Raw genomic sequence first — 13,399 nt, forward strand, 5'->3', positions numbered from 1 at the left:
TTTTACTCGGAAATTCGAGTGTGCGACTACCTGTCCCCATTAGTAGAGGTCCTGGACAATCCAGGATCCACATCTCCAGTGCATGGGGGCTTCTCCTGAGTCCAAGGATGCTCTCATAATTATGGCTAGAGATTTGCTTACTTCCTTTGCTGCCTCCTTTAATATAACTGACTAGACTGATTGGTGTGACATAAGCATTGGGAGTGTGTTATAGACCTAATGACTCTGATGAGTATAATAAGAAACTGTACAGGGAAATAGAGTGGGCCAGTAAATCAGAGAGTCTTATAATGGGGGATTTTAATTTCCCAGATTTTGACTGGAATTTGTGTGTTGGTCACTCACACACTAGCAAGGCTTTTGTGGATTTATTGGATGATTGTTTTCTACATGAGCATGTTCGGGAGGCAACTAAAGGGAGTAATATTCTTGATTTGATTATCAGTACTGATTCTTCATGCATTAAGAATCTGCAGATAAAAGAACCACTAGGTGGCAGTGATCACAGTGTGCTGAAGTGGGATTTACTCAAAGAGGTAACTACCATCAGGGGTAAAGGGAAGGGTTTTTGCTTTCATAAAGGTGACTACAGTGGTCTGAGACAGTATTTAAATTCTATACGGTGGGACCAACTGATGATGTTACCGACAGCAAATTCAAAATGGGAAGAATTCAAAGAAATTATCTTGGAAGCTACTAGGCTTTACATACCAACTAAGAAATATTGTTCAAGGTTTAGGCCTAAATGGATGTCTGATGAACTAATGAGACGTGTCAGAGAAGAAAAATGCATGGGATACATATAAATTAATGGGTGACATGGAACCTATGATAGATATAAGCTGGTCTGTAACTAAGTCACAAAGGGGATTAGGCAGGCTAAGACAGATTATGAAAAATCTTTGGCAAAGGATGCAAAGAAAAACAACAAAGAGTTCTTTACCTATGTAAACTCTAGAAGGAAAGGGATGAATCAGATTGGTCCACTGGATATTGATGGTTCAGCTGTTGATGATCCTGCTCAGGTGGCTAACAAACTAAATGAGTATTTTGCATCTACATTCACCCATGAGGAGTTATTCAGAGAGGGGAATGCCAGAGGTGAATTAAACTCTGGCAGTGAGCTGGATGATTTTGTAATAACTGAGAGTAAAGTGGAGGAGAAATTGAAATTATTGAAGAAAAACATAAAAAAGGCATCCGGGATGGACAGGATCTATCCAGTTATATTAAAGGAGGCAGCAAAGGAAGTAAACAAATCTTAGCCATAATTATGAGAGCTTCTTTGAAGGAGGATCAATTTTTAAAGTTGATCACACTTATTGCATCTTTCAAAACTTTGTGCAAATCAGTTTGCATTTCCTTTGCTACTAGTGCTTCCCTATGTACTGTATTGTACAATGCAATGATTCAAAACTATATTTGGAGCGATTTCCTTTATTTTGCCTTTTAAACCATTATTTTATCCTGTTAATGCAGCCAGTACAAATTGCAAAGCAGCTGTTCCACGTTAAAGTATTTATGTGAAAGAAAATATTTATAACATCAGAAATCTCGCCCATCGTTCTTCCTTCCAAAGCTTTGCAAAATAGAAAATTCTCTAAAATATTTCCCTCGTAGTATCTCGCATATACAATAAGTTGAGCAAAGTTTGAAATATTTGTGAATTCATTTAACTGTATTGCAAAAATTGGACTTTCTCTCAATTGATTTAATGAACTGAATTTTATGTTGTCTGCGATAACTGTAATACACTGTGAGACTGTCTCTGGATAGAAGAATGGTACTTAAATCATCGCTGTACTTTTCTTCATGCATAATTGAAATAATTTTTATAGCAGCAGGGAGAACAAGAGATTCGGCAATAGTATGCGATTTCAAAATTTTTTCTATTAAATATGAAACTTCCAATGATGCCTTAAAGCTTTACAAGGAACTGTCATATGTTTCTTCACAAAAGATTTCAGACCTTGTATGGCGTCAGGGTGTCTTTTGAAAAGGATTCAGTATTTTTCATTAGCTCTGGATTCTTCATATATATGTAAGTGTCTTTTTTCATTTAATAAGTTTCATGCTTTTGTTAACCAGTTTTTCGTAACATATTACGCACAAAGGACATTGCTCATCATCAGTAATGTAACTAGAAAACATAGGCCTCAATGCAAAGTTTAGTGTTGGTCCCCTGAAAAATAGGTGCAATAGTAATAATACTATACTGAATAATAATGACCACCAATAAATGAGCTCTTATTTGACTTTGGTCCCCGTTGTCACAAATCTATTAAAATTGCCCTGGAAGTAGCAGCTATGCTGATACCATTTCACATGCTTCATGAGAAAAAAATTATTCTTCGTAGACAGACTTGATATTTATTAGCCTTTAAGCAATTTCAGAAATTTTTGCTGTAGGAAGCACGAATTAAGAGTTAAAGGGATTACGGTTCAGCAATTGAGTAGTACTGAGAAGTATTAATACATACTGAGAAGTCACACTAGTCAGCTGCTTTCCTGTGTGTCCATAGCTAGTGAGAAAATTAAGGCATATTAACCGCAAGGACAATAAGTAAGAAAGCCACCTGCATCACATGGGAAACTGCCCTAAAAATAGTGGCAATAGGGTTTATTCGTATCTCAGACATCGTTTGAATAGTAAGGTCTCTACACCAACAGTATTGAAAAAGTAATTTTAACAACAGGTTTTTTAGCGTTTATGTACACAATAACTAATTTTATTTAAAAATTGCCGTGACCCCTTTAATTTATACCGCGATCCCTCTGGGGGTCATGCCCCATAGTTTGCGCACCACTGGCCTATACAACCTTTTTTGGAAAAAATCCACAAAGTTAATCTTAAATCCATAATGAGATTGCTTGTTTGTTTGTTATTTGGTTTTTAGGAGCATTAGCAACTAAGGCCATATTGCTCCGGGATATGCGGTGGTCATTCCCTGACCTTTCCACATCCTCCATATTTGGTGGTGGCGGGCTCGAACCCTGGTCTAATCAAGAAGCGTATGCTACGCACTGCTGCTCCTTCCCACCTGGCTACAGAGGCGCCATTGAGATTGCAGATCCACTACAAGGAAAAATTACAATAAATTATTAGCATTTGTCAGACTTTACGAAAATTAGCAGGTCTCGACTACTCAAGTTGTTTGTCCAACCATGATTAATATTTAACCCAGAAGGTTAAATATAAGTACAATAATAATAAAGAAAGTAGTCCAAAAATTATGAATCCTTTCATAAATAAGGAGGAGGAGGAGAAAATATGTGTGAGATAGTATGTTTTAAATGATGGAACTCTGTCAAATTACTGTAAGGTCTAAGCTTATAAATAAAAAAAAAAAAAATGTGTGTAACTGAGGTGATATAAATTATACCATTTGCGTACAGGATGGATAAGTATAGTCTAATTATTTATTGAAAAATCATCTGTTAGAGAGAGAGAGAGAGAGAGAGAGAGAGAGAGAGAGAGAGAGAGAGAGAGATTTAGAAGAAATATTATGCACACGTTATGCATGCGTGAGAGAAGTGCAACGAACAAAGATAGTTGAATTTTTCTGTTAAATCATTGAATGCTAGCAGGAATAAGTTTCTTTTGAATGTTATTTATCATATATCATTTTATATATATTTTTTAACATACATAATCTTATACAGTATATATTTTTTAACATGCATCATCTTATATATATATATTTTTTACCTCAATTTTTTTGTTCCCTTTTGTATTATTTTTTAATAGCTATTTTTTCTTTCCAGTTGTAACAGGTGCTACAGATGGCATTGGAAAAGCATATGCAAAAGAGGTATGAAAGTGTCCTTATTGATATCTGACAGATCTAAGATTTATTTTTATTGTGATTTCTCCACCACAGTGTCAGGGTTAGGCTGACTGAAAAAAAAAATTAGAAGTATTACCTTTCATTTAAACTTTTAAAATTGAACAGATAAACAAATAATTATATAAATAATTTCTAATAAGATTATAAAAATAAAAATGTGCAAATAATTTATTTTATTGCCAGTATGGTGATGAGCTTATTATTAGTGGCAAATAATGCAAGTAAGCAAGCTTATACAGAATCAGCAAAAATAACACACACACACACACACACACACACACACACACACACACACACACACACACACACACACACACACACACACACACACACACACCTGTCTATACCCTACAATATTTTCTAATTCTACCTTGAATTTATTCAAACCATCCACTTTTACAACAACAGATAGAAGTTTAGAATTAGTATTAATAGTGGCAAATGATGCAAAACAGCAATTTTAACAGTATCAGTCAAAAAAAAAAAAAAAGTATCCCATTTCACCTCTCCATCTCCTCCAATAGTTTGTCTAGATCTTCCTTGAACTTATTCAAACTATCCACTTCCACAAACAACAGATGGTAACTTGTTCCAGTAATCAACCATCTGTTGGCTGAAGGCAAACTTCTGCACATTTGTTCTGCAACCTTAATTTGAATTTATGTCCCATCATATGCATAGTCTGAGCAAGAGGAAGAATCCTGTCAGCACTGAGTTTGTTCAAGCCGTTCAAAGCCTTAAACAACTCAATTAGATCACCTCACTTGTGCCTAGTCTCCAGATGCTGCAATTGCAGAACTGAAGCCTTGGTAAGAGCACCCCTTTGTTCCCCTCACCATTCTCATTGCCCTTCTCTGTACTCATTACAGCAGCTTTACGTCCTTCCTAAAATGAGGCCTCCAGACCCCTATGTAGTACTCAAGATGTGGCCTGATCATTGTCTTATGCAATGGGATAAATCACCTCTTTATCCCTGCTAGCAAAATTCCTGTATATCATTGACAAAACCCATGAGCTGTCCTGGTAGCCTGTCTGCACTGCTCAGAGAATTTCATGTCAGACTGCACAATTATCCCCACATCCTTTTTATTTTCCACTACCCTGAGTGTAGTACTAGAGTTGATACGTTACTGTTACCTAGCATTTTGTCATTGTTAAACTTCAGTTGCCACTTATCTGCCCAATTTTTCTAGATCTTGCTACAGCAGCATACCTTCATTGCTGTCATTAACCACCCTCCCAATCTTTGTATCATCTGCAGACTTCGTACTCTCATGAATATCATTAATAAATACAGAAAACAAAAATGGCCACATCACCGAACCATGTGGGACTCCGCTAATAATATTGGTCCATGAAGAGCAGTGTCTATTGATAACTGCTCCTCTGTTTTCCCCCACTATAGCATCCCTTTATCCATAGCAGTAACTTTCTCGTAACCTTCTTTCTCATAAACCTTCCTCTGCTCGCAGCGGTACTGTTGATTGCCTGCAACATTACTGCCTCCCTCGCTAGCAACGTTACTGCTAACCCTTCTTGCAACATTACTGCTACCTCTGCTAGCAACACACTGCTCTTCTACTCTTCTGATTGCTTGGTCAATGTTTGATACTGCTTCTGCCTTTATGTGGCGAGGCTGGTAATCTGGGAGAAGAAAGTCCCTCTTTCAGGGCAAAAAGGAGCAATCATGGACTTTGACAACTACCAAAGTTGTCAGCACTTGGATCTAGATGCTCATCTCATGACCAAAATGATATAGAACATGACACATCTCAATCCAGAATCTTTTCAAAATTCCTTATATTAGACTTTCTTTCATCCAAACCTATAAAGTACCCTCTCACCATTTATAATTCAGAAATGTTTAGAAAACGTGGCAGGATCACTGAAAATGGTGAAAAGATTCTGATCTGGAGATTTACTCGTTGAAACAGCTTAACATTAACATTCTCAGGCTCTACTGAAAATATCAACTTTTGGTGGAATATCTATACAGGTTACTCCTCATGTTATATTAAATAGCTTCAAAGGAGTAATTTCTGACCTGATGGATGTCACTGAAAATTTTGTAATGAGTTCAATGATCAAAAAAAAAGATGATGAACTTGTTCTCACCACACTGTTAATTATCTCTTTAACATGTTGGTTCGGCAAATATTCATCCAATAAATCCACAAAGTCTTGCTACTCTGTGAATGACCAACCCACTCAGTCATTATCTGATAGGTTAAAGTCCCCCGTTATAAGACATTCTGATTTCCTGGCCCACTTTATTTGTCTGTACAACTATTCATTGTACTCATCACAATTTTTAGGTATATAAACACTTCTACTCATTTTTGTTTTCTCAGTGCTTATGCCACACCATAGTGACTCAACATTACATTTGTCTTCTATATCAACTGATTGCGCTGCTGTACATTTTATCTGCTTCTTGACCAAGAGCATAACCCCCTCCTGTCCTCTGTTCTTTCTGTTCACATTATACTTGTGAACTGTGGCAGAGCATTTCTGGGAAAAGCAGCATCGGATCTCCCCTGAAGACGCGGTCATTACCGACCGCGCCCATGGATTTTGGGAACGCAAGTGGCTCGAGAGCTTGCGAATCGGTTCATCCAGTCACAATACTATTAATAGGGACAGGGAGATCCGTTTACACCCCCTGTTTGAGGCAGTTGTCCTCAGAAGGGATGACCGTTTCTGTTTGACACGCTCCCGAGCCACTTCCATTTCTGATACGCGCATGGAGAATGTAGATCATGTGTCTGATGATCACGTGCATGAGTGCCATGGACTGGCTACTTAAGGATGTGTCTTAGCACTAGTAGTATGCTGTTGAAGAAGGAGACGGCAGTTCTCCGAAAGCTCCAGGTTTCATTGTTTTATCGCTTTTAATCTAGTTTATTTTAATTAATTTTATTGTTTTTAACTATATTTTAACTATAATTTAATCAGTGTGTTTATTTTATTTGCATCACATTTCATTGTATATTATTTCATTGTATAGTAAATTTTTAGTTTAATTCCTGGCTGGTGTGTATCATTAATTATTATAGCACATTATACTTCTCAAATTGAAATTATGCATTATTTATATCTGAGTACTACGGCATCTGTAGCCGAGTGGGCAGGAGCGGGAGTGCAGTAGCACACGCTCTTTGAGTAGACTGGGGTTCAAGCCCCTGACTGCTGAATACGGTCGATCTGCCAACCCGCACTGGACCAGTGTGGCAGATTATGGTCCATTTCCCTCAACATGAATTGTTGAGGAGGCTTCCATCCTGCAGTGGGTTGATAAATGGCTGCACTTTACTTTTTTTACTTTTACTACCATGTTGCTGTTATCCCCACAATGTTTGCATTTGATGATTTGACCAGTACTTCAAATTCATCAAATTTATTTGCTATGCTCCTAGCATTTGTGTACATGCAAGTATACATGCACCTGTTTTTACTCTTAGTAGCACAACTCATGTATTTGCTTGTTCCATGAAGAACAAGCAAATACATGGGTTGTGCTACTAAACAAGCTTGTTTTTCACACTGCTCCTTCTTTCAATAGTAGTGGTACAAGCATCACTTACACTTCTGTATGCAGTTGCTGACTTAATTTATATTAAGCATGGCTAATAATTAATGTATGTATCCAGGGGCATATTCAGGGGTGGGCAGAGGGGGCATATGCCTCCCCTTAACCAAAAATTTGAAATTAAAGAAACAGAATGCAGGAAGCATTCTAAAAAAACCCCTCAAAATCCTGGTTGTCATGCCCCCCTTACAATGATACCTGGATACGCCACTGTATGTATCCTTGTATTATTTTGTTTTCTTCATTGCATGATTGAAAAGAGAACCGCACATTTGAGAAGAGACTCAGGAAATTTGCACATTTAATGATAGAAGCAAAATATACACTAAAGCTTTGGAGCGATATGCTTCTTTGTCAACTTTGAAGACAAGCAGTATGACATTGCTATATTTTGTAGAACGACATATACACATGTGCTAAAACAGACCAATGCTGATCGTGGACAGTGGGAAGGAAGAAAAAAAAGAGAGAGTGGAAAAAAGAAAGTAAAAAAGGCAGGAGGGCCAGGCATTAGCAGTTAGACTCTGGTTGTTGGACGTACATTTGGCACTTTATAATCTTGCCATCTCTGATTGTGTAAAATAACTGTTTCCATAATAGAGTGGATGTGAGTTCCATGATGGTACCTACAACAGCTGTATGGAGCACTTTCAACCAGGAGTGATGATGAGAATCATGTGCACTGGCCAGAATTTCAGCATTGGAATGTGGGTTTCAATTGACATGCTGCTCACACTAATAATGCTCAGCAACAGCAGAGTGGGCCAAATTGGCTTGAATAGATCCCCCTCATGCTCTGAGATGCAATCCAATTTGACTCCCCAATATAACGCACCCCACAATTTGGGCATGTGATACTATTAACAGAATCTGCACATCACAGCATGGGAATGATTTGTTGAAATGATTTGTCAGTTTGAAGATTTGTTTCAGTATATTTATTTTTATTTGCTTTCCCAGTTTTTATGCCACACCATATTGACTGTATAAATTTGACAATTGTCATCTATTATGTATGAGCTTGAATTCAATTGCTTCCCAATTAAAAGCATAACACTTTGCCTTTTGTCATGGTCTATCTTTCTGTATATACAAGAATGATGGACCATGACAGAAGTATTATGTTTACTGTATTCAAATTTTGCATCCATTATCCAGAATGACATGTTTCTGATGTCAGAATTTACATTATCCAGAATGACATGTTTCTGATGTCAGAATTTTGTAATGAATTCATCAAATTTATTAACTATATTTCTGGTATTAACAGTATGGTGATGAATTTTTGTGTTATTTGTAATCATAATACATCCCATGTATTATGGTATTGCTTTCCCTAAGAATATTCTGTTTGAGTATTTCTTTTCTCAATGTATCAGTGTTTCTCAATTATATTAGCATGTTCCATAGTCTTTTGTTCCGCCCCCACCACCACTAGCAGTTCCTGAAACAATTAGAATTGCATCAAAAGCAGCAGAAAATGTTCTTTCCTCTCTCTCTCTTCTGTCAAAGTGCATTCATTTATTTCATACTCTGCAATGTTTATTCTATTTACTTCATACTCTGTAAAGTTTATTCTATTTACTTCATAGTAATAAGATGATTTTTGATTTACAGTTAGCTTCTAAGGGTTTCAACATTGTGTTGATCAGTCGTACTCCAGAGAAGATAGAGGCAGTAGCAGCAGAAATAGGTTTGTAATAGTTAATAATTAGAAACATTAGTATAGGGCAATACAAATTACAAGTTTATTATTAAATCTTATTACATTTTTGCAACTTTATTATTAAATCTTATTACATTTTTGCAACTTTATTATTAAATTAAAATACACACACATGCACAAAATACCATAGGGAAAAAGAAAGTATTTATAATTATCAGTTTTTTTCCCTTGTTGAAGATTTTATTTTGACAGGATGAGAAAAACTAACAGAAGTTTTTTTATGTTTGGACACAACATTTGTATTCAGAGCAGTTCAGGCATCTCAGATCTGTTGTATAGATATTTATTTAATTAGCTACCTCTAGAGAAGTACATCAATCACACAACACTCACGAGGTTAGTTAGCTGTTTCAAGAGGTATGAAAGTGTCTGTGACTCCCTATATTGCTAAATCAACAAGTGCAACCAATGCAGAAAATGCAGTAGCTGTGCTTGGGCAAATAGTGACTTGTGCAAAGAAGCCCTTAAGGAATCTGCCTCAACGGTATTGCATCTGACAAGTGAAGCCAAGAAATATCTTTGTGAAGACATGTTATTGATGACAAAACCCAAAACATTGTGTATCCTAAAAATAAGGAAGTATTAGCATTAGCAGTGGTAAATGATGCAAGAAAGCAAGCTTATACAGCATCAACCAAAAAATAAAAACCACAACATCTCCCATTTCACTTATTCATTCCCTCCAATAGTTTGTCCTTGAATTTATTCTGCACATCTATTCTACAACTGTCTTTCAGTTTTAATTTGTGCCCCCATCGTGTGTGGTCTGAGCAAGAGGAAGAATCCCATCAGCTTCGAGCTTGCTTGATCCATTCAAAACCTTAAACACCTCGATCAGATCACCTTGTAGCTGCCTAGCGTCCAGACACTGCAATTTGCAGAACTGAAGCCTTTCTTGGTGTTTAATGGAATATTTGAACATCAGCTGAAATTCAGAATACGAACTGGTTTGGTTGGTTTATTTTTTTTAGGAGCATTAGCAACTAAGGCCATATTGCTCCAGCGATATGCAGTGGTCATTCCCTGACCTTTCCGCATCCTCCATATTTGGTGGTCATGGGCTCGAACCCCGGTCTAATCAAGAGCATGTGCTACGCACTGCTGCTCTTGCCCACCTGGCTACAGAGGCGCCAACATGAACTGACCTAACATGCTATTTGTAATAACTTTAGGTGAAATGTTATTTGCAATATATTACAGAAAAATATATTTTTAATGAAGATAGAAACATATAAAATAAGAATGTAAAGAAGAAAATCCATGTTAAACATTACAAAAAGAAAAGTGATGTGGTAGCAGTAATTGCAATTACATTTCATCCATGGTGCATAGTGTTTGGTGGTATCCTGCATATAAAAAAGGGCATCTCCGTAGCCAGGTGAGCAGGAGGCAGCAGTGCGTAGCACACTCTTCTTGATTAGACTGGTGTTTGAGCCCGTGACTACCAAATACGGAGGATGCGGAAAGGTCAGGAAATGACCACCGCATATCCCCGGAGCAATATGGCCTTAGTTGCTAACGCTCCTAAAAACCAAATAACAAACAAACAAACAACAAACATATAACAAAAAACAGTTTGTTCTTTTGTTTAGAATAATAGTGGGGGAAACTGGGGCGTGCATACCACACAATCTTAAAAATAATAAATATTAAAGAAATTATTTTTTTAATGAAGATAGAAATGTGAAATAAAGATGTTGAGAAGAGAAAGCCACGTCAAACACTACATCCATATATGTAATCTGGTAGCAGTTATGGTCCTAGAAACTTCTTGTTCCAGAAACTTCATATATTCATTAATTGCTAGTTTAATTTTAGAGTATGTCATCCCCCCCCTCCCAATAGATCATTGCAGAGGATGGCATGATGCAGTGATTAGCTTTTCCCACCCTTTGCTAGAGTGAATCCCCCCACTGCTGAATATAAATTGGAAACTTGGTTTCTGATTTTAATTTTGCAGCAAAGGGGAAATACAAAAAAGTTGTAAATTACTCATAAGACTAGACCTTCCAATCAGTATGAGGAAAGCCATGGGTGGGAGGAGATAGGCCTGTCCATCACTGTTTCACCCACCAATTCATAGGTGAGATCATGTTATAAAGATTACTTTCAGATACTGATGGGATAAAGTTCTTGTGAAGTTTGGTTAATGAAAGTCATTTGTCTTATTTTCATGCCAAAAGCAAACCAGAGTTTACACTTACAAAATTTCCATTTACTGGCAGAATTTTTTCCCCTCACTTAACAGCAGATCATGTCCAGTTTAGGTGATTACAGCTTTTTAGATTGCAAGGTGGTGAAAACTGTGTGTATAATGGAACGAGTTCTTGAGGTTTGTCACAGATATTCTCTAAGGTATGAGAAGCTAGGGTTTGCTACTTGGGAGTTTAAAATGCTGATGGAACTGATATTCAGGTGACACTTAGCAATCATGTAGATCAAATTTTGGTGGTCCACTCATTCTGCAACAACCATATCTTTTGCTCTCGTGTTCACGGTGATGTGACCGTTAGAAACCCTCAGTATAAACCCTGTGTGCAAGTTCTAAAATGCTGCATCTAAGAAAGCACAGTTTGGTCTTGAGGGCGTTGCAAACATTCTCTCAGATATGCCACTCTGTGCTTGCTCCCTGGAGTCTAAAATTGTGATGGAACTGATATTTGGGTGACAGTAAAGTCAAATGGACCTAATTTTTTTTGGTTCAGTCTGTGACAGCCAAATCCTCTGCTTGCACCTTCGTGATGGTGGGACTGCTAGTAACCCTGGGTATAACCGTCATGTGCAATTCCTGAAATATGGCAGCTAGCACATTGTGGATGACCACTCAGTGCAAATCAGTGTAAGTAGGAGTAGAGGTGTGGTGCCCACACCACACTGAGGAATGCCATCCCTCTGTGTTACCAGGCAATGCTAGGTGGTAGATGACTCTCATAAACTGGTGCAGTACACCACTTTGCTTATGGAGATGTGAAGTGGTGGAACCCATGTTTAGTCTCCAGAGAAAAGCTCTGGCACCCCCCCATCTCCCTATCTCTTCCATCATGCATTATGATTCATGTCATTTGAGGTTATGATGGACATCGTGACAAGGGCTAATCTTCCTTACATTTTGAGGGTACAGCTCTAAAACGGTGTTCGCAGGCTTTTTGCTTTTGCAAAATTAAGAGTAGGAGTGTGTTATAGGCCTAATGTCACACCAAACTGACTCAACAGTGCACTGTTTATCTATATCAACCAGATGCACTTCTTTTGATTTTATGTTTTTCTTAATTAACAGCATAACACCTTCTCCCTTCCTATCCTGTCTATCCTTTCTGTACACATTGTACTCCCCAAATTCCAATTCTGCATTCCTAATATCTGTGTGACACCATGTCTCTGATATCCCAACAATATCCACCTTTGATATCTTGACCAACACTTCAAATTCATCAAATTTATTTACTATACTTCTAGCATTGGTATACATGCACCTATTTCTTAGTTACCCTAACACATCCCATATACCCACCTGTTTCACGATTACTGCCATCAGCACCCCTTGCTCCGGGCTGCTGCTTATTCTAATAGAAGTAGTTCAAGAATCACCTTCACCTCTGCCTGCAGCTACTTTTAACCTTTTAGTCTGTAACCCCCCCCAAGCTAGCAGTTTTCCGACCCACCTAATACTGCCTCGATAGCATCAGCAAATATTCTTGCACCCTTTCTATTTAAGTATCTCATCCCTGTAGAAGCAGTCTCTCCTGTTAACAAATATCATATTATATTAAATATCATTTTATAATATCAACAAATATTATAATGTCAACAAATATCTTCTTTCATTTTCTCAGCCTGCAACCCATGTATGGTACTAAGTACTATAGGTTCTAATACCTCTTGTGTGTTTGGGGTTTCATGGCGCCTCCGTAGCCAGGTGGGCAGGAGCAGCAGTGTGTAGCACGCGCTTCTTGATTAGACCGGGGTTCAAGCCTGTGACCACCAAATACGGAGATGTGGAAAGGTCAGAAAATGACCACCGCATATCTCCAGAGCAATATGGCCTTAGTTGCTAATGCTCCTAAAATCCAAATAACAACCTGGTGTTTCATGAAAAAAAAAAAAAAAAAATGAGGAGTTGAGGTGTGGTGTCCATACCTCTGTGTCATGAGGCATTACTAGGTAGTGAATGATCCTCATCAATTGGTGTAATAATACTGCCAATTTGCTTACTGTCATCATCAAAAATCAGAAATA

At 37.5% G+C, this 13,399-nt stretch overlaps 1 protein-coding gene across 1 annotated transcript in view; it reads left to right on the forward strand.

The window, feature by feature from the left end:
• The window catches only part of LOC150074985 (very-long-chain 3-oxoacyl-CoA reductase-like), a 229,000-nt gene that overhangs the window by 23,215 nt on the left and 192,386 nt on the right, over positions 1-13,399 (forward strand). The window contains exons 2-3 of the mRNA XM_090389237.1: positions 3,766-3,812; positions 9,055-9,130. Coding sequence (XP_090245363.1) covers positions 3,766-3,812; positions 9,055-9,130 — 123 coding nt within the window. The remainder of the gene's footprint in view (positions 1-3,765; positions 3,813-9,054; positions 9,131-13,399) is intronic.

The sequence above is a fragment of the Mastigoproctus giganteus genome, chromosome 14 (genome assembly GCF_048544385.1).
Source record: "Mastigoproctus giganteus isolate SK-2022 chromosome 14, ASM4854438v1, whole genome shotgun sequence".
NCBI lineage: Eukaryota > Metazoa > Arthropoda > Arachnida > Uropygi > Thelyphonidae > Mastigoproctus > Mastigoproctus giganteus.